This window comes from Acinonyx jubatus, chromosome A2, assembly GCF_027475565.1.
Source record: "Acinonyx jubatus isolate Ajub_Pintada_27869175 chromosome A2, VMU_Ajub_asm_v1.0, whole genome shotgun sequence".
In the NCBI taxonomy this organism is placed as follows: domain Eukaryota; kingdom Metazoa; phylum Chordata; class Mammalia; order Carnivora; family Felidae; genus Acinonyx; species Acinonyx jubatus.
Genome location: NC_069383.1, coordinates 21553918 through 21580832, shown reverse-complemented (window position 1 = coordinate 21580832; position 26915 = coordinate 21553918). Strand labels below are relative to the sequence as shown.

At 48.9% G+C, this 26915-nt stretch overlaps 1 protein-coding gene and 1 pseudogene across 2 annotated transcripts in view; one reads left to right on the top strand and one right to left on the bottom strand.

Moving 5' to 3' along the window:
• The window catches only part of PODXL (podocalyxin like), a 52750-nt gene that overhangs the window by 11212 nt on the left and 14623 nt on the right, over nucleotides 1-26915 (bottom strand). Inside the window, exon 2 of one of the 2 annotated variants that reach the window (XM_027075497.2) lies at nucleotides 35-700. In XM_027075497.2, coding sequence (XP_026931298.2) covers nucleotides 35-700 — 666 coding nt within the window. The remainder of the gene's footprint in view (nucleotides 1-34; nucleotides 701-26915) is intronic. The other variant, XM_053218073.1, reaches the window with a different exon arrangement.
• Nucleotides 7632-8492, top strand: LOC128314714 (pancreatic progenitor cell differentiation and proliferation factor-like; annotated as a pseudogene).

Below are 26915 nucleotides of genomic sequence, written 5' to 3'. Positions count from 1 at the left end.
GGGGGGGGGGGGGGGTGGGGAGCACATCACTTACTTGGCGTGGTAGGCGCCCCGTGTAATGTGGAGTCGGGACTGGTCTTGGTGCCTAAAGTACTTGAAGCCGTAGAGACTTTGTCTGATGCCTTGGAAGAGTCCCCCGGGGGCTTCAAAGTAGCAGTCGCAGCTGGTTGGTGAGGGCTTGCTGGGGTGGCCGTGGAAGGAGCAGGTGTGGCACGGGTGGGGCTAACCAGTGGCGGCAGAGGCCCTGTGCCCTGCGTGGTCGTGTGGTCAGTGGGAACACTGGTGCTGCTCTGGGCTCCAGATCCGGCTGGCTGGCTCTGTGTGGTGTCGGGCTTCACGGACTTACTGGTTGGTGGATCAGGAGCTGTCGGGGGGCTGGTTAACACCCCCTCTTTGTTACTGGGAGTGGCAACTGTGTCTTTCTGCATCGGGGCTAGAGGCGGGGCAGCGGGTGAGTTGCTGGGTGCCGTAGATGGGCTTTTGGTGACCACGGCTGACGTGGTGGATGACGGCTTCCTTTCCTCGGGAGTTGGTAGAACCATGGTCGTCTTGGCCGTCATGGCCGTCGTCATCTTTGTGTTTTCAACTGGACTTTCACCACCGTGTGTTAATGCTGCGTTGGGGTTGCCTGAGTTTATATGTTCTACTGCGGTCTTTATATGTCCTGCTGTGGTCTTTGAGCCAGTAGTGGTCGAGACTTCTGTTTACAAAGACAACACAGAAAGAAGTTAGGGCATCAGCTGCAAGTGTTCCTCTCCACACTCCTCCAAGTCTTCCCGGGGATCCAGAGGCCTTGCTGCCATCCCTGCCATGTGCCTTGGCTGAAGGCCTGGGTCCTCCACGTACCCAGATTTGCTGAAGTTTAAGAAACCTCTAAGGACAACAAGAGTGAAGCAGAGGAAGTCCAGGGAAATTCTGCAGCAGAGAAAGACCGGGCCACTTAATCACCCTGCACGGGGAGGCCTGCGTGAGCCGCGCACGTGCCCTTCCTGTTTTCACTGTGCCGCCATAGAGCCAAGGTCCCCTCCTCCTCCCTCTCCCCAGCTCGCAGGCACATGAGCCTCCGGAAGATTCCGCAGACTCATGCCTCCTGAACGGCCTTGTTGTGGGCATGGCAAGAGAGATGTGCCTCCGTTCTCATGGAAGTATAATCTAGGAGAAACTGACAACAGTGACATTACACAAATGGCCGTCTAAGTACAGTTGTGAGATGTGCAAGGAAGAGAACGACGGACTGTCTGACTCTGTTCTGCAAGGCAGCTTACCCTTACCAGGAGGTCAGGGAGGGAAGGCCTGGTGAATTTTACTCTTCTGTTTAACATATTATTCATTAAGGGAACTGTGGCGTGTGGGCCCCAGGACACACTGGTGAAGAAAACACACATAATCCATACCCTCAGGGAGCTTACATTCTGGTGGACAAGCCAGAAATTAACAATAAACAAGTGGACAGAACAAACACCAAATTCTGGGGGCGCCTGGGTGGCTCAGTTGGTTAAACATCCGACCCTTGGTTTCGGCTCAGGTCACGGTCTCGTGGTTTGTGAGTTGGAGCCCTGCACTGGGCTCTGTGCTGACAGCACAGAGCCTGCCTGGGATTCTATTTCCCCCTCTCTCTGCCCCTCCCCTGGTCTCTCACTCTCTCAAAATAAATTAAAAAAAAAAAAGCCATCAAATTCTGGAGAATCTATGGAAGAAATGAGCAAGGAAATGGTGCAGAGAACAGAGACAGAGGCTGTTTAGGTAGAGAGGTGAGGAGGGGGTGCCTTGACAGCTCGGCAGGTGGGGGGGGGGTGGAGCATGCGACACTTGATCTGGGGGTTGTGGATTCAAGCCCCACATGAGGTATAAAGATTCCTTAAAAAAAAAAAAAAGTGACGAAAGCCATCTCAGATGCCCATTTTGCTAAGACTTGAAGGATGACAAGGAGAAAACTGTGTGGAAAACAGAAGGCAGAAGAACAGAACCTTCAAAGGCCCCAAAGCAGGGACGAAAGGTAAGAGGAGATGTGAGCGGGAGTTAGTGACTCAGGGGGTCAGGGAGCAGGGTCCAGAAAATCAGGGCCTTACAGGGACGCCTGGGAGGCTCAGTCGGTTGAGCGTCCGACTTCCATTCAGGTCATGATCTCGTGGTTCGTTGAGATAGAGCCCCATGTGGGCTCTGTGCTGACAGCTAAGAGCCTGGAGCCTGCTTCAGAGTCTGTGTCTCCCCCTCTCTCTCTACCCCTCCCCTGCTCACGCTCTCTCTCTTCTCTCTCTCAATAAATAAATGTTAAAAAAAAAAAAAAAAAGTAAAGAAAATCAGGGCCGTACAGGTAAAGGGCCAGTAACTTATTGTCCAAAGCATTAATTTTTGAGAATAAAAGGAGGCTCTCTTGGAACGTGTGGGTGGCTTGGTCAGCTGAGCATCCGACTCTTCACATCAGCTCAAGTCAGGATCTCCCAGTTCGTGAGATCATGGCTCACGAGTGCTGCATGTGGAGCCTGCTTGAGATTCTCCCTCCCTCTCTCCTCTGCCCCTTCCCTGCTCAAGCATGTGCTCTCTCTCACTCGCTCTCTCTCGAATAAACAGACACTTAAAAAAAAAAACAAAAGGGAAGACTCTTGATCACCCTCCTTAGAAACCAAAGTAAAGATTTTGGATTTTATTCTAAGTGCAAAGTGAAGCCGCGGAAGGTTGTAAGCAAAGAAGGTTTATAGGGTGGCTAGAAAAGGAAACACACTTGCTACCTCAAGGGCTGTGGACTGGAAGCGAGCGAGCGGAAGCGGGGAGGAAAGGCCAGGACAGTAATCCAGACAGAACGGATAACAGTCTGCTGTGCAAAGTTACTCGCAGTGGCGATGAAAAGAGGATGGTTCAACACTGTATTATGGAGGCACCTGGCTGGCTCAGTCGGTAGAGCATGTGACTCTTGATCTCAGGGCCAGGAGTTCAAGTGCTACATTGGGGCTAGAGTTTACATTAAGAAAAAAGACTAGGGAGCCCTGGGTGGCTCAGTCGGTTAAGCGTCCGACTTCGGCTCAGGTCATGATCTCACAGTTCATGAGTTCGAGCCCCGCGTCGGGCTCTGTGCTGACAGCTCAGAGCCTGGAGCCTGCTTCCGATTCTATGTCTCCCTCTCTCTCTCTGCCCCCCCCCCCCCGCCGACTCATTCTCTCATTCTCTCTCTCATGCTCTTAAAAAGTAATAAAACATTTTTAAAAACTTAAGAAAAAGGATCATATTTTGGAGACGAAATCCAGAAGAAGGGAACCCAGGATTGTTTCTGGTTTCCGTTCGGAGAAGGGAGAGAGTGGCGGAAAGGGTAGTAGTGGATCTTTACCATTCTTTGTAGCCAAATCTATGCCATTTCTCTGTGTTCGGGGAACTCCCCACATAATAAAAGTTTGATGGCGGATGCTGAAAATGCCAAATACTTCCTTTTCCATCCCTCCTTATGACTGGAGCACGAGCATGTATGTGCTAAGCCATCCTTAGTGAACTAGGCACTTCCATCCCGGCCAGTGAGCGAGTGAAGAGGCAGCAGCCTGCAAGGAGGGCTGAGAGCGGTTAACGGGGACATCATGCTCAAGTGCAAGCAGCAGACGTGATGCTAGAGTGAGTGTCCACAGCCAAAGTGCAGTCCCTAGTGCTTGGCACTGGTCAGCAGGACCACTTCTGTAGCCTAACATGGGTGCTATTAAAAGTAGCCCCACGGGCGCCTGGGTGGCTCGGTCGGTTGAGCGTCCGACTTCGGCTCGGGCCGTGATCTCACAGTTCATGGGTTTGAGCCCCGAGTCGAGCTCTGTGCTGACAGCTCGGAGCCTGGAGCCTGCTTCGGATTCTGTGTCTCCCTCTCTCTCTCTGCCCCTCCCCCACTCACATTCTGTCTCTCCCTCTCTCTCAAAAATAATTTTAAAAAATTTTATAATAAAAATCAGTAAGTAAACATTGAGGAAAAAAAAATAAGTGAAAAAAAAGTAGTTGTAAATGTGGCCTCCAGCAATCCCAGTTCCTCCCCAAGCTACACAGGAACCCACCGTATCTTACGCATGCGCGTGCACACGCACACAGACCCAACTGTGCTGCTGAAAAGCAGAAATTTGTATCAGAAGTGGTTGCAGGCAAGAGGACTTCAAGGATTGGGTATTGGGTCTACTTGGGGCTTAAGGGAGAATCCTGCAAGTATTAGGGGACGTGACTCTAGTATCCTGTGGCATCCTGTGGAGAAGCAGCTACATTATCCCGTCATCTAGAATGAAGTGCCCATGAAGGGCACACATAAAAGGGCGTGTTGAAAATCAAAGCGCCATTATGGTTTGCCAGTGCTTCTTCCTTCACAGTCATAAAATAACGGTGCTTCTTATCGTTGATCATGTCATGGTACTTTTTTGGCAAAAGAGCTGAGATTGTTGAAGGGAATATAAGCATATTTGAGGAACTAAGGGACGTGGGATAGGGTGGTTACTTCTTACTGTGCTGAGTAGCTTAAGATGGGGTTTCTTCACCCGATAACTACTGACATTTTGGGCAGGATATTTATTTGTTATAGGAGGGTATCCTATGCATCACAGGATATTTAACAACATCTCTGGTATCTATCCGCCAGATGCAAGTAACATATACACACATCCCTCCCCAGCTGTGACAGCTAAAAATATCTTTAGATATTGCCACATGTACCCTGGGAGAGACAAAAATCACTACCAGTGAAAACTGGCTTAAAGAAGGAGAATTAACAGGGGTGCCTGGCTGGCTCAGTCGGTAGACCCCATGACTCTTGATCTTGGGGGTTCTGAGTTCAAGCCTTACAGCAGGCATAGAGCTTGCTTACTGAAAAAGAAAAGAAAAGAAAAGAAAAGAAAAGAAAAGAAAAGAAAAAAGAAAGAGAAACTGTAATTCCTAAATCCTCCTATGAAAGCACAGACTGAAATTTCTGAGGCTACAGTAAAGGAATCTCTTATTGTTTGCAGCTGAAGAACAGACTGTTTGTCTTTTGGTCTCAAAAGACAAATGTGAAAGTTTGATCCCACGAGTTGCCAAATTACAATGTTAGTTTCTTTTTTTTTTTAATGTTTTATGTATTTGAGAGAGACACAGACAGACACACACACACACACACACACAGTACGAGCAGGGAAGGGGCAGAGACCGAGGGAGACACAGAGTCTGAGGCAGGCTCCAGGCTCTGAGCTGTCAGCACAGAGACCTAAGGGGAGCTCAAACTCATGAACAGCGACATCATGACCTGAGCTGAAACCGGACATTTAACCGATTGAGGCACCCAGTGCCCCAATGTTAGTGTAATTCTTCACCAAGTCTCTTAGGTGAAAATAGGACCTTGACAATTGAAATGGCGACATAGGAGAGGATGCAGATGAGTCACAGTTTCCATTAAGTCTCAATCTGCAGGGCACCTGGGTGGCTCAGTTAAGCGTCCGACATCAGCTCAGGTCATGATCTCACAGTTTGTGGGTTCGAGCCCCTCATCTGGCTCTCTGACAGCTCAGAGCCTGGAGCCTGCTTCAGACTCTATGTCTCCCTCTCTCTCTCTGCCCCAAACTCGCTTGAGCGCTCTCAAAAATAAATAAAATGTTAAAAAAAATTTTTTTTTCTAAGTCTCAATCTGGAATGGTGCTCACCTGCCTATACTCAACTGCTATTCTGTTTGATGATGCAGTTCCCACCTTGCCTGAAAACTCGTAAAGAGGCTCACGTGAGCTCACGGACACAGAAAGCCACATTTCCTCATCGTCTCTAGGACTCTTCACTTTTTCCAAACCTGTAACAACAGTGAGACTCCAGTATGCTCCAGAAAGACAAATACAGAGTCTGGCCCAGGAGAAGGCTTACACCCTAAGAAACACCTATAATAACCCTAGCAAGTATGTCTGGTTATATGACAGGAGGGTGCTAGATCAAGGAGGAATAATCATATCAGGCTGAATCGGTCATTATGGGTATGCATATCAGAGATTTCGGGTTCAATATGCTGACCTAAAGCAGCTGGGTTCTCATCGTTTTCTTAGTTGGTGAACTGAAACCTGCACTCAACGTTAGTCCACACTAAATAAAGTTAAGTTGCCAGAAATTCCCTGGAATAACGAATAGGAAGAAATCCAAAACCTCAGAGAGACACAAGGGGTAGAATGGTTTATCATGGATAATCTGCTCCCTCACACTTTTGTTTTCCTGAGAATTCTGACTTCAAATGACACTTGTTTCACCAAGGCTTTGAGAAATACTGTGTTCCATGAGTTCTAAGACGCACATCTTTTCATGCCTGTGAAATGCAGATGCATTATAAGTTATTGCAGGTCAAACTTTGACAGTGTTTTTTTTTTCTAAGTAGTTCGTAAAGTAATAGTGTGTCTTATCATTGATGGTGCCTTAGATTTGATTAAATTGGGGATATTGCTGAGGAGACTAATAGCATATTCTAAGAGACTGGTGTGGCTGTTTTTCATTGGCCGGGAATGCTCATAGGAGATAATACTGATTTCAGTGGGCATGGAAGCCAGGTTCTTCGGGTAGTAGGGGGAAGAGTAGGATTTCATTTCTCGGAACAAAGGTGGGTACAATACCGTAATGGACAGCCGGATCAGCATGCTAATCGGAATAATCTAACTAAAGGGACCTGGGACCGGGGCTAACTATCATGTGGTCTTTTAGGGGCCGCCCACTAACATCCCCCCCTCAAGGCTCAGCGAACAGAGACCTGTGTCAAATCTCCACGGTAGAGAACACAGTCAGCCACTCACCCAGTTCACAGAACTGAATCTTTCCACGGACTCAGCTTACCTTGAATGAAGTGTGTATTCATTTCCCAAGGCTGCTGTATCAAATGACCACAAACTGGGTGGCTTAAACATAAAGGTATTCTCTCGTGGCTTTGGAGGCTAGAAATCCAAAATCGGCAGGGCCACACTCCCTCTGAAGGACTCAGGAAGCATCTCCCTTTGCTTCTTTGTGGCAGTCTTTGGTATTCCTTGGCTTATAGTTATATCCCTCCAATTTATGGCCCCAGCATCACATGGCCTTCCTCCCTGTGTGTCTGGCCTTTTATAAGGACACTAGTTGGTGGATTTAGGGCTCACCCGAATCTAGTATGACCTAATCCAGTATGATCTTAACTTGATTATATCTGCAGAGACCCTGTTTCCAAATCAAGTCACATTGGCTGACACCAAGTACTAGGGATTAGGGTATGAACACATCTTTTGGGGAGCATGCTATTCAACCTCCTAATCTGTTCCTCCACCCGACTTATTTCGCTGTAGAAACCAGGGTTCTTAGTTTCAAACACTGACAATCAACTCTGTCTGGGGCGCCTGGGTGGCTCAGTCGGTTAAGCATCCGACTTCAGCTCAGGTCATGATCTCATGGTTTGTGAGTTCGAGCCCTGCGTCAGGCTCTGTGCTGACAGCTCAGAGCCTGGAGGCTCCTTTGGATTCTGTGTCTATCTGCTTCCCTCCCTCCCTACCCCCCCCCCAACCCCCCTCCCCCACTCGTGCTCTGTCTCTGTCTCAAAAACAAATAAACATTAAAAAAATTTTTTTAAAGTCAACTCTGTCTGCATTAAACAGAAAGCGGAGCCCTGTGGGCATCTCAGTTGTGCAGTGGTTTTCCCTGGTCTCTTTTGCAAATTGGTTCTGTGGCCTAGCGCCCCCATCACCATCCTCACCACCCACGATCACATGCCGAGGCCTGGGAGGGGTCGCTGCCAAGGTTTCCACCAGCCCACAAACGACAGCAAGGAAGCCACCCCCTATCGCGGCTTGCTCGTAGCCACCCACGACTATTACCGCCACCGCCTGGGTTCCACTTCCAGTAAGAGCTCCTGCGGAAGTGCAGAATATCCTGGGGAAGCCATCCTTCACCACCCTGGTCCCCCGAGGCCTACCCAGGTCACTGGTGGGCAAGCTTCTTTGTCGGGAAGTCCGCTCTCCCATTCATGGCTACGGTGTTAGACTCCGCAGGCTTGGAACCTCCCCAGGCCTCCAACACCACAATCACCTGTGACTTGGCTCTGGAAGTCACGAGAAAGCAGCCTGGCGGCCAGCCTGGCAAAGCCGACACCCCGCCCCAGTCCTGAGTGGCCACCACCAGCCACCAGGCTTCAGGAGGCACTAGGCTCCCCGGGGTCCCTTTCCTCCCCTCCCCGTAGACTAGGCAGGCTGCAGCAGGCAGAAGCAGTGGGGTCTTTAACATCAAAACTGCAAACACCAAAAAGGAAGCTGAGAGAACCCCACCCTCTACTATCCAAGCCACATGCAAGCCTTCCTGACACCCCCAGGAAGGTGTGCCTCCCACCAAGTGGAAAATAAACTCCAAGCAGCCGGTTAAAACAAACAAAAAGATAATCCCTTAGCTAACAAAATCACTTAAGATGGCTAACGAACCAGGCTTAGGTCAGAAACCATACCTAGAACCTTTCTCCTGAACTTGTCTGAGAAGACATCATTTCTACCACCAAACATGGGTTAATTCAGTACACGCATCAATGACATCATTACTAGTAGATACTGGATTTCTTTCTCTCTCCCTCTCCCTCCCTCCCTCTTTTTTTCTCTATTTTTCTTTCTTTTTTCTTTCTCCCTCTCTCTCCCTCCCTTCCTTCCTTTCTTGGTTTCATTTCTGAAAGATCTAGGTCTTAGGGATGCTGTCAGGATGAATGCCAGGAGGCACCACAGGTATCCTGAGTCCCAACCATATTCCTCCAGCAGCATGTAGGATTCATAGTAAGAGGAGAAAATCTTGTTAATAATGCTCCACTTACTTTGCCTTAGAGTGAGTTCCTTGGTGAAGCCCTTTGCTCTGTGGAATATCATGATGGCAAATGGGGTCGCCAACAGAACATGGCAGGTGGGAAAATACATTCAGATCCAGAATGTGTCCTTTTCAGCCTCCCTGCGTCATGGCCACTTGTTCATGAGCCCACAGAGCAGTCATGTAGGTGGATGGAGAAAGAAGCTAACTGAGGCATAACGAGTATCTCACTCATCTGATGATCACAAGTGAGATTTAAATCCTTGCACTCCAGATCTATCCCAAGAGGTCTATCCACACACCTCTTCCATACACTTCCTTGCACTGATTCTCTATTCTTGTTCCTTGTAAGTCCTTATCTATCTAAAAATCATTAGCTATTGCCTGTGAATCTGGTCAGATCCTCACCTCAGTATAGCTTGCCTTCAAAAAAACAAATAACATGGGAATGCAAACTGGTGCAGCCACTCTGGAAAACAGTGTGGAGGTTCCTCAAAAAATTAAAAATAGACCTACCCTATGACCCAGCAATAGCACTGCTAGGAATTTACCCCAGGGATACAGGAGTACTGATGCGTAGGGGCACTCGTACCCCAATGTTTATAGCAGCACTTTCAACAATAGCTGAACTATGGAAAGAGCCTAAATGTCCATCAACTGATGAATGGATAAAGAAATTGTGGTTTATATACACAATGGAATACTACGTGGCAACGAGAAAGAATGCAATATGGCCTTTTGTAGCAACGTGGACGGAACCGGAGAGTGTTATGCTAAGTGAAATAGGTCAGGCAGAGAAAGACAGATACCGTATGTTTTCACTCTTATGTGGATCCTGAGAAACTTAACAGAAGACCATGGGGGAGGTGAAGGGGAAAAAAGTTAGAGAGGGAGGGAGCCAAACTATAAGAGACTCTTAAAAACTGAGAATAAATTGAGGGCTGATGGGGGGTGGGAGGGAGGGGAGGGTGGGTGATGGGTATTGAGAAGGGCCCCTGTTGGGAGGAACACTGGGTGTTGTATGGAAACCAATTTGACAATAAATTTCATATTAAAAACAAAACAAAAAAAAAAAAAACTGACTATGAAATGTACTATTCAAAGTGCTACCCATTGGAAGAACTTTCTTTCCTTCCTTACTATGCTTCAGTGTCTCCCCTAAACAGGGCTATTATCCCACAGCAGTCCACTCTTGCCTGGCTCCATCATATTACATACATAAACATAACTTGGCTTTATTCACACTCGTCAGACAACTGATCACAGGGAACTATACTCTTTGGGCCTTTTGGGGATGAGTTGAGGGAAAGGCTGGCAGTATGGCAGGAACAGACATGCTAAAGTGTGGGCCACACTGCAATTTACAATGCACTTAGGACCCGCTCAGATCTGGTACTGTGTATGTTCTGCAATTTGATCATGGAAAGGTGCAAAAAAAAAAGAGGAATGAAATAAAGATAAAAGCAGAAATCAATGAAATGGAAAACAAAAGACAATAGCAAATATCAACAGAGAAACAGATTTTTTAATATAGGAATTTAAGAAATTTTATTACTCATTTTTTAAGCTTATTTATTTATTTTGGGTGAGAGAGAGCACGAGTGGAGAAGCAGAGAGAGAGAGAGAGAGAGAGAGAGAGAGAGAGGGAGAATCCTAAGCAGGCTCCTTGCTGTTAATGCAAAACCCAACATGGGCCTCAATCTCAAAAACCATGAGATCATGACCTGAGTCAAAATCAAGAGTTGGACTCTTAACTGACTGAGCCACCCATGAACCCCATTATTACTCACTTTTTTAAAAGTAATCTCTACACCCAACATGGGGCTTGAACTCATGATCCCGCGATCTAGAGTTGAATGCTCTACCAACCAAACCAGCCAGATGCCCCAAAACAAATTTTCTTTAAAAACTAAGGGATGCTTGGTTGGCTCAGTTGGTTAAGCATGTGACTCTTGATTTTGGCTCAGGTCATGTTCTCACGGTTGTGGAATCAAGCCCCGCATCGGGCTCCACGCTGAGCATGGATGGTGCCTGCTGGGGATTCTCTCTCTGCCCCTTTCCCTGTTCGCTTGCTCTCTCTCTCTCTCTCTCTCAAAAATTAAAATAAATATTTTTTTAAAACCTCTTAGGTGAGGTTGACCAAAGGAAAACATAACCCAGAATGCATAAATACAAAATATGAGGTATAAAAATAACAGATACTTATAGTATAGGCTAGTATGAGTGCTGATAAATCTGAAGCAGATTAGATGGACACATTTTTAAGAGAATACAACTTACCAGAACGACTCAAGAAGAAATAGAAATAAGTTATCCTATATGCTTAAAGAAAGTGAATTAGTAGTTAACACTTTCTCATACAGAAAATCTAAGCCTGGATTCAAGGATCAAATAATTCCAGCCTTTTACACGAACTTCTCTACAGCATAGCCTGCCTGCCTTAATATGCGTGTCTGTTAAAAGAACTAGCTCAGGGGCGCCTGGGTGGCTCAGTCGGTTAAGCGTCCGACTTCGGCTCAGGTCATGATCTCGCGGTCCGTGGGTTTGAGCCCCGCATGGGGCTCTGTGCTGACAGCTCAGAGCCTAGAGCCTGTTTCAGATTCTGTGTCTCCCTCTTTCTCTGACCCTCCCCTGTTCATGCTCTCTGTCTCAAAAATAAATGTTAAAAAAAAAATTTAAAAGAACTAGCTCATACATAGTTGTCAATCAACAAAACATGAAAAGTACAAACCAAAGAAAACGGCAGATAAATTTGGCTTTATCAAAATTAAGAATCTGTGCATCCAAAGAACCACAGGACTTCCAGTTTTAAACCAACGAGAACAGAGCCCGAAAGAACATTACTCCCATCCTTAGAACAAGAAAAAAAGCTTAAGAAACAAAATTAATGACTTTTCTTGAATCACTGGAGAACTGAGGTCATGGGTCAACAAGTCTCTTGAAAAGTGGAGACACAACTGCAGGAGAAATGGGACCCACGCATTTGTCTGCCTGGGACAGAGTTCGATAAGATTAATGAATCATGAAAGGCTGAGTATGGGCTAGTGTGAACATGTGAAGTCCCGGGAGCTGCAGACACGGTTCCCACCCTGTGGAGGCTTTCTCGCCCTGGTAACCCCACCAGGGCTTCATGAGGAGGACTGGGGAGACCCTTGAGAAGAAAGTTCCCCGGTGGGACTGGCTAGGGGAAGAAAACAGTAGTCACTGCTGAAACTCCATGAAACCCACACCCCCTATGGGGAAAAAAAAATCCCTACTTTCCGTGAGAGTCAACAAAACCTATAGCCTGAGGACACGACATGGGTGGAAACTCACCAAAGCTGGGGATAGAAAATGATAGCAATGAAACCCTGCCCAGATTCAGCTCTCCCATTTCTTCTAGGAATCAAAAGCTTAAACTACTGGAGAAAGGCAAAACATTATAGCCTGGAGGCACTGGTGGAAAGCCACTGCAGCTGGGAAAGGGAACAGGAAAACTAAAAAAAAGCTCTTTAGCCCTAGGGAGGGCAAGGATACGTGAGAAGTCCAAAGTAACTTCTAGAAAAGAAGTAGAACGCCAAGGAAGGCCACACCCTCAAGCCCCAGGTTCCAGCACCTATGGAAGAATCCCGTTTAATCAAAACATCAGAGAATGACCTTCTCCCTGCCAGTAACCCAAAGTGCTAGCTGATGTGGGAAACAAAGGCAGAAGGAAATGGCAGATAAAATTAAATTTCCTTATAACCTGCAGCCCACTGGCAAATACTTGGGGCAGGCGGAGGAAAACGTTTCTTCTCAGGAACTACTTAACCCTACAGTCTTAATGCTAATACTTTGCTAGAGGGAAAAACAACCTTAGCCAGACCACTGCTAGGCCTCCAGCTTCCTCTGAGTCTTCTTTAGCATTGGAGGAGACTTCCAGGATTTTACCTCCCCCAACCCCCAGAGTATACCCCCTGGGTCTCATGGCCCCCGGGCAGCTCTTCCTGCCCGCGGGTCCTGTCTTCCAGCTTTGATAAAATCTACCTTCTTGCACCAAAGACATTTTCAAGAATTCTTTGTTGATCGTCAACTCCGGACCCCACACACTCCACTATCACCCCCAAAAACCCTCATCACTACCAATAGCAAGTGTGAAGTACAAGTGAGTGGAATACAGCTGGCAGAAACTGGGAAAGATGCTCTGCAGAGCAGTAGAAAGGGAAGATCCACAGCCAAACAGGGAGACACAGGGATTTGCAGCCCGTGGTGCGACAGTTTTGTTTTTGTTTTACGTTTATTTATTTTTGAGAGACAGAAAGACAGAGCATAAGTGGGGGAGGGGCAGAGAGAGAGGGAGACACAGAATCCGAAGCAGGCTCCAGGCTCTGAGCGGTCAGCTAGAGCCAGATGCGGGGCTTGAACCCACGAACCGCAAGATCATGACCTGAGCTGAAGTCGGATGGAGGCTTAACTGACTGAGCCACCCAGGCGCCCCGCAACAGGTTTTAAACGAAGCCCAACTCTTGACTGCATGAACACAAAACCCTCACACTGAAGACACAGCAGAGGAGAAAGCCAGGTGCTGGGCAACCAGCAAGCTACTGTCTCTGGGGACTTGCCCGTTCTGAACATCCCACATAAATGGAATCCTACAACGAATGGTCTCTCGTGACTGGCTATTTCCACTTCGTGTAACGTTTTTCAGCTTCACCCCAGTCATAGCATGTGTCTGCTCTTTATTTCTTTTTATTGCTGAATAATACTCCAGTGTATGGATATACCACATTTTGTCTATCCTTTTGTCAGATAATGAACACGTGGGTTGTCTCAACTTTTGGCTATTTGAATAATGCAGCTATAAGCCTTCGTGTACAAGTTTCCGTGTAGACATATGTTTTTATTTCTCTTGCATATATACTGAGGAGTGGAATTTCTGGATCATATGGTAACTCTAGATTTAGCGTTTTGAGGAACTGCCAAATGGCTTTCAAAAATGACTGCACCGTATTACACGCCCACAAGCAGTGTGTGAGGATTCAATTTCTCCACCTCCTCACCAGCAACTGTTATCACCTTTTTATTACAGCCATTTTACTCGGCATGAAGTGGTTTTAATTTGTATTTCCCTAATGACTAATCAAACCCGGCAATATATAAAAAAGATAATATATCATGATTAAGCGAGGTTCATCTCATGGCTAATTCAGTACTTGAAAAATCAATGCAATTCACCATATTAACAACAAAATGAAAAACCATATGATCATCTCAATATATGCAGAAAAATCATTTGACAAAATTTATCATTTATGATTAAAAAAAAATTTGGGCACTTGGCTGGCTCAGTCAGTGGAGCATGGGACTCTTGATCACGGGGTTGTAAGTTTCAGCCCCACGTGGGGTGTAGAGATTACTTAAAAATAATACCTTGAAAAAAAAAACCAGCGCTGAGCAAACTAGGAATAGGAGGGAATTCTCCTAACCTAAAAAATGATATCTCTGAATTAAGCCAACAGCTAACATACCTAATGTGGAGAGACTGAATGTTTTGCTCTTAAATCTGGGACTAGGGCAAGGATGTCCTCTCTCCCCACTTCTATTTAACATTGTACAGGAAGTCCTAGCAGTTCAGTAAGAAGGGAAAAACATCTCCTAAATAACTTAAACTCAACAATAAAAAGATAACTCAGTCTTTTTTTAATGGGCAAAAGATCTACAAGGAAAAAAATCACCAAAGAAGAGATACAGATGGCCAATAAGCATATGAAACGATCTTCAGTGTCATTAGGCAAATGCAAATTAGAGCTACACTGCAATGCCATTACACATCTATTACATGGCTAAAAACAATCTGACAATATCAAGTTAAACAGGAGCTCTCATACATTGCTAGCAGGAATGCAAACTTTGGAAAACAGTTTTGCAGTTTCTTTTAGGTTGGCATACAATTACCATGTGACCCAGCAGTTACATTCTTAGTATTTACCCAAAAGGACTGAAAACTCGTGGTGACACAGAAATCTAAATGCTAATGTTTACCACCGATTCATAATCATTGAAAACTGGAAACAACCAAGATATCTTTCAACAAATGAATGGATAAACAAACTGTCACACATCCATACAACGACTACTTAAGAATAAAAAAGGAACTACTGATTCGCATTACATGGGTGAATCTGAAAGATATTTTAAGCAAAAGAAGCCAAAAGGCTACAAGTGTCTGAGGTTATTTATATGATATTATGGAAAAGGCAAAACTGTAGGAACAGAAAACGGGTCAGTGTTTGAGGGAAGGGAGAAGAACTGACTTAGTACAATGGAACCTTTTTTTTTTTTTTTTTAAGATTTTATTTTTTAAGTAATCTCTGCACCCAACGGGGGAGCTCGAACTCACATGCTTTACCGACTGAGCCAACCAGGCACCCCGGAACTGCTTGCTCTATATAGTACTGGGGTGATGGATATAAGACTGCATTTGCTGAAACCCATAGAATTGAATACCCAAAGAATTAACTTGGTGCAAATTTAGAAGAAAAAAAATTTAAAAAATCCTAGGATGTATGGAGACTATGAAAATAAACTTAATGATGTTATAAATGTATAACATAACCTCCCTGGAGAGATGGGAGAAAACAGCTAACCAAAGTGAAAATAGTTCACTGACTGGGTACTGTAAAGCTAAAGACAAAAAGAATATACACAAACCGTGTACTCTAAGGGGTAAATTTGTTCCTCACAAGAGTACGGGTTGTTGGGGTACCTGGGTGGCTCAGTCGGTTAAGCATCCGACTCTTGATCTCAGCTCAGGTCTTGCTCTCAGGGTCATGAGTTCAAGCCCCACGCTGGGCTCTGCACTCAGCATGGAGCCTACTTTAAAAAAAAAAAAAAAAAGCAAAAGAGTGTGGGTTGTCAATTAAAAATCTACTTTGTATGTATACCAGAGTTGGTATATAAATAAATAAATGATGAATAAATAACAGGAACCAAGTTTCTCCACGTCAGAGAAGGAAGTTATAAGTAAGGCAGGTAGGGGAGAAGCTGTATGAACCCTATGATGTTTGGTTAGTGACAGATGTCAGTATGAATGCATGATTTAACACGCACATACAAAGAAACGATCCAGATGTGTGCACACACAAGTGGGTAAACAAATGTGTATTTCTTAGCTCTGTCCACTGAGAGGGTCTAGAAGCAGCCACACGCCAGCACTATCAAGTATACACAGGGGCCCCTGGGTGGCTCAGGTGGTTATGTGTCCGACCTCGGCTCAGGTCATGACCTCGCGGCTCGTGAGTTCGAGCCCCGTGTCAGGCTCTGTGCTGACAGCTCGGAGCCTGGAGCCTGCTTCAGATTCCATGTCTTCCTCTCTCTCTGTTCCTCCCCCACTCATGCTCTGTCTCCCTCTCTAAAATAAATAAAACAATAAAAAAAAGTAGTGGCCTTAAGTATACCCAACCATTCTCCAAAATCAGGAACCAGGGCTCCTTGGAGAAATGGCTTGATTCCAGTGCTGATGTAGGGAAAATGCAGGATGAGGCTGGGACGCGTCAGAAAGTAAGGAAGTGCTAAAAAAAAAAAAAAAAAAAAAAAAAAAGTGGGCCAAGTCCAAAAGACCTAGGGAGCAATCTGAAGGAGCCCCCAGTGGCCATACCTGCAGCGATTTGAGCCCCAGAGAGTCCTTGCACGTAAAGGAAAATGGGCAGAAGGAACAAAATCGTTTACAGAATTCCAACAACTTGTAGATACCCTTCCTGCCTCCAGAAGGAAGTATATTCCCCCACCCTCATCCCCATCAGAGGGTGTACTGGTCCCAGGGGCTCTTTTTCTTTTGTTTTTGTTTTTGTTTTTGTTTTAATTGAGAGAGACTGCGTGCTTGTGCAAACGGGGGAAGGGCAGAGGGAGACAGAGGAATCCCAAGCAGGCTCCGTGTACTGTGTGGAGCCAGAGGTGGGGCTGGATCCCACAACCCTGGGATCAGGACCTGACATGAAATCAAGAGTCCGAAGTTCAACGGACTGAGCCACCCAGGCGCCCCTTAAGGGCTCTCTTCCAGCAGAGAATGGAAAGGGAAAACTAGTAGCAACTTTAAGGTGGAGAACTCTGGGGGGCGCCTGGGCGGCCCAGTCAGTTAAGCATCTGACTTCGACTTAAGTCATGATCTGAGGGTTCCTGGATTTGAGCCCCACGTGGGGCTCAGTGCTGACAGGTCAGAACCTGGAGCCTGCTTCAGATTTGTGTCTCCCTCTCCCTCTGCTCCCCCACCTCTCAAAATAATTAAACATTCAAAAAATTATTAAAAAAAAAAGTGGAGAACTCTGGTAGACAGACACATCGTCTTAACCAAATGATCAACGTTAACATCACCAATGGTAAGTAGTGATCGGTCATCTTGTCCCCTGGTGAGATGTCATGAGAAGGGTACTTCAGCTCTGCCCTCCTCTTTCTAAACATGCATAACCCCTCAGATGGTAACTACGCTTATTGCTGTAAGCATTTCCTAATGTATATTAGTTGTTGAATCACTAAGTTGTTCACCTAAAACTAATACACGATTGTATTAGTATACTTCAATACTTGAATTTTAAAAAAAATTAATAAATAATATATATCCCCAGTCTAATCACGGGAAAAATTTAAGAACATCAGACACACCAAAACTGAAGGCCATTCTACAAATATCTGGCTAGTACTCTTAAAAACCAGCAAGATTATAAACAATAAGGGAAGACTGAAAAACTGTCACAGATTGGGAGAGACTACTCAGACATGGTGACTGAATGCAATACATTCTGGAACAAAAAAGACCATGAGTGGAAATAATGGTAAAACAGGAATAAAGTCTGTAGTTTAGTTGTGTTGTGCAAGTGGTAATTTCTCAGTTGTGATAAAGGTACCACAATTATGTAGGACGATATTAGGCCAACGCTGAAGGAAAGGGATATAAAACTCTCCGTATCCTCTTTGCAACTTTTCGGCAAATCTAAAATTGTTTAAAAAGAAAAAAGTTAAAAAACAAAAAAGAAACCAAAAGGAAAATGAAAACGAATCAGAAAATACTTGTAACATTGTCTCCCTCTCTCTGTGACCTTCCCCTGTTCATGCTGTCTCAAAAATAAACATTAAAAAAATTTATTTTTTTAATTAAAAAAAAAGAAGACATCTTTTAGTTGTACCACTAGGCATTTATCCTAGGGAGCCATGTATGAATCAGGATGCATTCATAAGAATGACCCTAATGGGGGGGCCCGGGTGGCCCAGTCGGTTGGGCGTCCGACTCGACTTCGGCCCAGGTCATGGTCGAGCTCTTTGCTGACAGCACAGAACCTGCCTGGGATTCTCTCTCTCTCTCCCTCTCTCTCTCTCAAAATAAAAATTAAAAAATAAACTTAAAAAATGCCCCTAACAATGGGGCGCCTGGGTGGCTCAGTCGGTTGAGTGTCCGACTTCGGCTCAGGTCATGATCTCACAGCTCGTGAGTTCAAACCCCGGGTCAGGCTCTGTGCTGACAGCTCGGAGCCTGGAGCCTGCTTCGGATTCTGTGTCTCCCTCTCTCTCTCTGCCCCTCCCTCACTCATGCTCTGTCTCTCTCACTCTCAAAAATGAGTATATGTTAAAAAAAAAAAAATTTAGGGGTGCCTGGGTGGCTCAGTCGGTTAAGCATCTGATCTCATGGTTTGTGAGTTCAAGCCCCACATCAAGTTCTGTGTTGACAGCGCTGAGCCTGCATTCGATTCTGCCTCCCTCTCTCTGTCTCTCCCCAGCTCATGTGCGCACGCGCTCTCAAATGAATAAACAAACACCAAAAAAAAGAAAGCTTTTGTTTTGCTTCCTCTCTACTGTCTCTTTGGGTCCTTAAGATACAGAAGGGGATATAAGCGTGTGAATCCCAAGTGCCCCCCCCCCCGCCCCCCGCAGACCTGACCTTTGTTAGAAGGTCGGACACTTGTGCCTTGGAAATGGAAAAAAGATGGGCACAGACCTAAGTGCGTTTGTAATTTTGGTGGCAGAAAGATAAGTGTTCTCAATCAAGTCATGCTGTTACAGATGAAGTTCGTGGAAGGAAAAAGTACGCAACGCTCGTTTTGGAAAGGGGAAAAGACAGCCTACTAGAAAAGGGTTCTCCAACTTCAATGAGCATCAGAATCACTTGGAGGACTTGTTAAAACCCTAAGTGCAGAACCCAGCCCCAGACTTTCTGATTCAGCAGGTCTGGGATAGAGCATGAGAATTCACATTTCTAACCAGTTCCGGGGATTCTGCCGCTGCTGGTCAGAGGTCTGCACCTTGAGAAATAAAGAACGAATGCCAAGTAGCAGTTGGTGCCAAACTGAGGCCTGGAATCACACATTTTAAATTAATCCCATCAGCCAGTGCGTGGCTTTGCCCCAGGAGTGTTCCAGTCCTTAGGTGTGGGCACGCAAAAAATGGAGGCGGGGTCCATCCGGGAATGGGGTTTGCTAGGTGAGCACAGGGACGGGAAAGGGTGCAAGGGACTTGATATTTGTGAGGTCGGGCTATGATGGTGAATGGCGAAGGACAGGAGGGTTATCCTTATGGACAGATGGGGGCCCAGAGGCCACGAGGAGGGGGTGGGTCACTAGGACGGGCTGTCTAGGTTCGAGCATTACATATAGGTACGGGATCAAGTACGGGTGTACTTGAGCAAATGAACTGGACGGCAGAGGAAGAGCAATCAAAGAACGCAATGCTTAGATCTCAGAGGAGGTAGTTTGTGGCGGTGATAAGGTACAGGGTGTGAAACAGCAGAGATGGGAGACCGTCAAGAAAGTGGGAGGCCACGGTATCTCGCTGTTTATACGGGTGGGCACTGAGGTCACCCAGAATTAAGAAGGAGAGGAAGAAATGAAGGTGCGGCGAGGGAGGGGTGCTGAAGAGGTCAGAGATAAGAGCAAGCAGGAGAGGACAGTGAAGCAGGTCTTGAAAGAAATGAGCGGGGGAAGGGGGCCCGCACGCCTGTCTGCACTGGGAGAGTGGGAGGCGAGGCTCGGCCTGTCTGCTCCCCTGGGGAGAGGAGAAGGCTGCTCCCAGCCTTCGGTGAGGGCCTGCTTCCTCCTGTTCCTGGCCACTGACAGACCTGGGGTGACTCTGGGCTATTAATAGCGAGAAAGGAAACTGGAAAGAATGCCCCAGGAAGAGGGCGTGTGGAAGGAGGGCAGGAAGGCAGTTAGATGGGAGGGAGGGCCAGGCCTGGACACCAGCGTCCACCCCCTCCTTCCTTTGTTACCCCCAGCTCATCACCCCCAACTACACTTTTATCTCCAGGGAAATAACACCAAAAAGCCAGGGGCAGGGGGGACGGTTGGGGGGGGGGGGGCACGGTAAAATGGCAGAAACCAGGTGGGGTAAGCTGGCGTCTTCCCGGACTGGAGCAATAAAGGAAAGCACATAGACTGGGAATCCGGAGATCTGAGCTTTCACATCCCAGTTCTGCCTCTGATCCCCCACAAAGCACATCTGTGAAAGCGACAAGGTTTCTCAGGTCCCTGCAGATGTGGAGGCACTTCCCTAAGCATGGCACAGGTAGGTCTGCTTTTGCTGTGACAAGAGAGCCACGCTAACCAGCTGCTCCAGTGGCCTTGCCCTCTGGGCACCCCTTTCCAAGAACTGACCAACGTCAAAACTCATTTTCCAGCCTGTGCCACCTGTTTCCTGAGCCTCTCTCACCCCCCCCCCACCCCCCCACCCCCAGGAGCCAGATGCTGCCGCAGGTGCAGCCTGGCTGAAGTCTGAGCCCCTCCTAGCCTGCTAGAGCGCACCCTTCTCAGACCCCAAACCCTGCTGCCCGTGTTGCTCTGGGCTTATTGCTTCTGGGTGGTAGCTGGGAATTAGAGCGATGTGGGGCAGATGGGGAGCTTTGGGGAGCCCCGAACTCAGACGCCCGCTCTCTACACCACACTCACTCCCTTGCGCTCCTCTGGGCTCATCCATGTTATGTCCCCACCTCTGTGCTCCCACACACTCCTCATTCCATACAGGTCTTCACCAGTCCCCTGCCTCAGCCCTATCTGGTCATCCTTCCCTGCTATCTCCCACCTCCTACTCAGTTCAGCACTCACTGCCTCCACCAAGAGGCTCTTCTGGATTCTGCCCTCTGACCCAATATGGGTCCTGTCCTTGGAGGCTGGTTCCTATGATGTTCTGCTCACTTGCCCTATCCACATCCCTTATAAATGCTTGTCCCTATGGCTTTAAGAAAGCCAGTCCCCGTTCCCACCCCCCCAAAGGTCCCAAGCAGGCATTGGTTGGGGCTGGGGAGGATGGGGGAGCCTGACCTGGGGGAACGGCATCAGCAAGGGGCTTGTGGGCAGTGGGCAGAGGACAGCGACTGGGAAAGGTCAGAGCCCTGGGCTGGGAGCCCAGGGAGGGGAAGAGGAAGGCTGACTCCCCTCACCTCTCCCAACCAGCTTCGACTTTCTCCTCAGGTGTGCACTGGGCTCGGGTAAAGCCCAGACCCTCTTTGTGCCTTGGGACCTGTATCAGTTTTCTCTGGCTGCACACCAATCCCCAAAAACTGAGTGGTTTAAAACAAGAGAAATGTAGGGGTGCCTGGGTCGCTCAGTTAAGTGTCCAACTTTCGACTCAGGTCATGATCTCGTGGTTCATGAGGTCCAGCCCTGCCCCGCGTCAGGCTCTGTGCTGACAGCTCAGAGCCTGGAGCCTGCTTCGGATTCTGTGTCTCCCTCTCTCTCTCTTGCCCCTCCCCTGCTCAAGCCCTCTCAGGCCCTCTCTTGCCCCTCCCCTGCTCAAGTCTCTCTCTCAAAAATAAACAAACATTAAATTAAAAAAAAAAAACAAATGTATTCTGTCATGGTTCTGGAGGCCCTCTGGAGTTTCCAAGGGGGACCCTTCCCTGCCTCTCTAGCCTCTGGGGGGCACGGGCCAATCTCTGCCACCTGGTCACACTGCTGTCACCTCTTTTCCTGGTCTCTTTTATAAGGAAGCCCCTCATTGGATTTAGGGCCCATCTGGATAACCTCACGTCAAGATCCTTAGCTTATTAGTTACATCTGCAAAGACGCTTTGTCCAAATAGGGTGATGATGACAGGTTTGAGGATTTAAAGTTGGTTTTTTGGGGGGTGGGGTGGGGGAGCAGGTAGCATGGTATTTTTTGCCACAGGTCCCTCTGGAGCTGTTCTCTGTACCCCCTCCAAACAGCCCCCTGCTTGGCCTGAGGGCCCCCAAAATGCACCTGGTCAACTTGCCTGGCATAGGGGTGCTATGAACTGAGCGGCTGTGTCCCCACCACCACCAAAGTCACTGGTTGAAGGCCTACCCCTCAATGTGATGGTATGACGGGGGCCTTTGAGAGGCGATTAAGGTTCGATGGGGTCATGAGGGTGGGGCCCCCAGGGGGGAGTAATGTCCTTACACGAGGAAGGACACAGCTTCGCCCTTCTTTGCAAGTGAGGACACAAAAGGTGGCCATCTACAAGCCAGGAAAAGGGCCCCCCCGAGCACGCTGCCGCCCCGGTCTTGGATTTCCCAACCTCAGAACTGTGAGAAACAAATGTCTGATGCTTAGGCCACCCAGTCTGTGGTGTCTTACTGTTGCAAACCGAGTTAAGACCAGAGGCTCAGATGGAGGTTAATAGACCAGAAACAGCAGGAAGAGCTGCCTCAACTGCCTAGGGAAGGCCAGGGCCGGCCGGCCCTCATCACCCCACTCAGGCTGAGTGGCCAGGCAGACGTGTGGCCACAGGTTCTGGTCCAGCCTCCCTGTCCCTCCCCGGGGCCCCCCACCCCGGCAGTTCTGCTGGCCCCACTATGAGCCTGCCTTCTTGGGGTCTCTGGACAGCAGGATAGCACCCCAGGGGGTTATCGGGCCTGACTCCTCGGCATTGCCTCTCCCATAGGGGCACAGAGCTGCCCCCTCAAGGGAGATAATTCCGGGCATTCTTCAAATCTAGAATTGTTCTGCCCTTATCAGCTTGCTTCAGCTGGCCTGCCCGACACTCGCTCCCAGGGTGGGGCCCCATCTGGCTGTTTCCCTGGGCAGGAGAGGGCTGCCACTGTCCAACGTGGATGTCCCTCAGCAGTGGAGAAAGGCAGGCTTCCCTTGGGCACTCTCCTCCCTGAAGGGGAGGGCACACGGCCAGAGGACCTCATCCCACCTCTTCTTCCCCAAGCCAACAACTCTCCTTTCTCCCCTGTTCCCTGCACCAACAGTGTGGCCCAGAGCCTGCGGGTGGCCAGCTCCAGCCTACACACATCCCTGCCCTGTCCCACTGTGACCCTCTCCCTTCCCCTCCACGAAAGCAGTATGGGGTGATGGTTAAGAGCACGTACTCAGAGGGCCCCTGGGTGGCTCAGTTGGTGAGGCGTCTGACTCTTGATTTCAGCTCAGGTCACAGTTTGGGAGCTGAAGCCCCGGCTCAGGCTCTACACGGAGAACACGGAGCCTGCTTGGGATTCTCTCTCTCTCTCTCTCTCTCTCTCTCCCCCTCCCTGCCCCTCCCCTGCTCACACTCTTTCTCTCAAAAATAAATAAATAAACTTAAAAAAAAATCAATTTCAGGGCGCCTGGATGGCTCAGTCAGTTAAGTGTCTGCCTTTGGCTCAGGTCATGATCTTGCAGTTTGAGTTTGAGCCCCGTGTCGGACTCTGTGCTGACAGATCAGAGTCTGGAGCCTGCTTTGGATTCTGTGTCTCCCTCTCTCTGCCCCTCCCTTGCTCACGCTCTGTCTCTCTCTCTAAAAATAAACAAACATTAAAAAAATTAAAAAAAAAAGAAATGATTATACCCTCTGGGAGCCCGGAGTTACGCCCTCGGCCACAACTCCCCTGGTTACAGAGCCACACCGTCCGCATGCCTCCCCCTCTGGGGGTGTTCACATCTCTACAGGCCTGGACACAGGGGAGGGTGGACGCAAGGCATCCTCGGACCCACTGGGTCTCTCCCGAGGTTTCCCAGGGCAGCACAGCCTCTTAGGAGAAGGGGCAGGGGAAGGTGACAGCATCAGGGCGGCTATGGTCAAGCAAATTCCCAGATAAGAGGAAGGGATAAGTGGGAATCTTCCTGCTCCAGGAAGTGTTTCCTCACCTCCTCAGAGAAGCCTGGGGGGGGAACGAGAGCAGGGGTGAGGGAGGGAGGGGCTTTTCTGGTGGCAGCCTCCAGTTCTGCCCTGACAGCAACCCCAGACCACAGCCTCACAGGGCAAGTCCGGGCAGCCTCAGGCTCCCTTCAGGGAGAGCTGTTTAAGGCTACATGGGCTCTGGGACCAGCGTCTGGCGTAAGAGCCCACGTGATGGGGGTGCACAGGGCACCAGGGGGGAGAGACGCTGGGTGTGCCTCTCTCTCAGGCCTGGGTTTCCTCCTCGGTGAACCGAAACTATATGCCTTCGGCCTCCTTCCCCATCCCACCCTGAGGGGTGTGTGTGAAGATGACAGAACCTGATAAGTGTCAGGCCCTTAAGAAGGTGGGGGACTTGGGGTGCCTGGGTGGCCTAGTCGGCTAAGCGTCCGACTTCAGCTCAGGTCATGGTCTCGTGGTTCATGGGTCTCCGGCTCTGTGCTGACAGCTCAGAGCCTAGAGCCTGTCTCCCTCTCTCTCTGCCCCTCCCCTGCTCGTGCTCTCTTTCTCTCTCAAAAGTAAATAAACATGAAAAAAAAAATGTTTTTTTAAAGGTGGGGAACTCACATATTAAAATGTCCTCATGCCAACCGAGGGCGGGGGGGCTTTGATGTGGTAGCTCGCTTAATGCTGAAAAACTCCGGAAGTTTCTGATAAGGAACGGAGGTGAAAAAAGGTAACTGACCTGTTCAGCACCACAGCAACTAAAGGGTCAGGCGGCTTAGGCCCGCAGTCAGCCAAGGACCAGCTTTCTTCCCAAAGCACCCCGTGGTGCTGATTCGGGCGGCTTCTCAGCCTGGGGCCACTTACACTCCTCAGGCCTTGCTTTCCATTTGTGGAACGATGACATCGTGACACAGTAATGTATAACAGGGGTTATTAGCAAGATTTCTCTGCAAAGGGCTCGAGAGTAAATATTTTAGACCTTGCTTTAGGCCTCAACTGCACTGTAGCCAGGAAATCCACCACAGGCAGTATGTGTGGTGCACATGGCTGTGGCCGCGTCCCACTAAAACTGCAGGGACAAATGCAGGCACCTGAGCTGTAGTTTGCAGACCCCCCCCACCCCACCCCGCCCTCGCGTGCGCGAGCCTCTGTGATTTCCCCGAAGGACCCAGTGAGGGCCACTTGTACCAGCAGACTATTAGAAACCACGGTGGCAAAAAGGTTTTGCAATTCATACCACAAGCAGAAACACCTAAACTGCTACCTACTCAAGTAATAGAAAAGGAGGACTTAAAAAATGCAAGAGCACCACAGTCCAATAACAGACATCGGAGAGGTGAGCGCGCATGGTGGTCCCTACAGAGGGACCCCCACCCCCGCTTCTTCGGCCCTGTTTGTTACCATTTACTGGTGGTATCGTGGGAGGGGCCTTGGCCAGTCTCCTCGCACCGGAACCTGTCGGGCACCCATCCCATCCCCAGCAGGCGCCTGCCGTGTTCCCAAGCTCGGGGCCACCTAGTACTGTACTCCCTTTGACCCTCCCGGGAATGGCCAAGGTAGAAGTCGGCCAGCAGACACGCAGGTCGGTGCACCTAACGTGGTTTCCTTCCTCTTCCCCTCGAGGCTGGTTGCTCCTGGTCCACAGAGCCTCTCTCCCTGGGCCGCCCCTCCGAACTCTCTGGAAGCCTGGGGCTTGGGCTGCTGGCTTGGATCAGGAGATCCTCAGAGAACAGCCCCTCCTCCTGTATCTTAACAGTGTTCTAGTAAAGAATTACATGTATTCAGGGGTGCCTGGGTAGCTCAGTCGGTTGAGCAGCGACCGACTCTTGATTTCAGCTCACGGTTTGGGAGTTCAAGCCCCGCATCAGGATCTGAGCTGACAGCATGGAGCCTGCCTGGATTCTCGCTCTCCTTCTCTCTCTGCACCTCTCTGCTCGCGCGCTCTCTCTCTCAAGATGAATACAGGAACTTAAAAAGAATTACATACGTTCAGAGAACTGCACCCAGCACGAGTGTTGATGGAACACACCCCCATACCCAGATCACAGAACAGGACACAGCATCCTGGAAGTCCACCGTACTTCCTTCCAGTCACTCTCCATCCCCCAAGGGTAAGCTCTCATCTGACTTAAATACCCGGGCTAACTGTGTGTCTATCAATGGTATCCCACACTACTGACGTTTAGGTCTGGCTTCTTTCCCTTGGCATCTTATTTGCACGATTCATCCTTCCCACGGCGCGTCGCTGTGGACGGTTTGTTCTCTGTTGTGTGGACATCCCCCCATGTCTCACTCATTCCACTGCTGATGGGTGTTCGGGTGGCTCCCAGCACGGAGTCACTCTGCATGAACACTGCAGCTCCTGCCTTTGGGGGAACATCTGCCTGCCCTGCACACAGCTCCGTGCAGAGGCTGGGAGGCTGAGCTGCGTGGACAGGGCAGGTGGGGGGTGGGGGGGGTGGTCCTTAGGAACCGGAATGCTTGTTAGCCCCAGGCCCCATTTCCTGAGCTTCCACATCCCGCACCCAGACAGAATCTCCAGCCACTCCACTCAGCTTGGTCGTCCCAGACCCACACCCTGGCCGACTAGCTGTCACTCAGATCTGGCTTTCAGGGGCTCTGGGGCACTGTGCTCTGTCCTGCTTCCCTGGAGGACCTGCCTCAGGAGGCCTTGATTTCCAAAGGATTCACAGAGGGGTGGCTCTGATGACCTCGGCAGTCCCCCCTAATGACAATGAGAGGCCAGACTTGACTGCACACCACCACCCCACCCTCATCAGAAGCTCTCCAAGTGGGGGTCAGAGGGTGGAACCCCACCCGCATCCTGTACAGGACTGAGCTCCTCAGCAGGAAGCTTCTAAATACATTCTTTGGATTACTCATTATTCTAATTCTGTTGCTGGAGGCAGAGAGGTATGAGGAGAGCTTGGAATTCGGTCAACTGTGCCACCCAAGACTGTAGTCCTGCCTCTACCCCGAGCCCCCGCTGCCCCTGCCGGGTTCCTCCTTCCACCCACCCGGATGTCCCTGTCCCGGGCCTGCTACCGACCTCTGAGCCACCTGTCGTTGCTATTCCTAATGAGTGTGCACGTGCTGACCCCTGGAGGTTTGGGGCAGGTGTTTCAGGCTTGGTGTGAGGGCAGCCAGCCTGTCCAGGAAAGGGG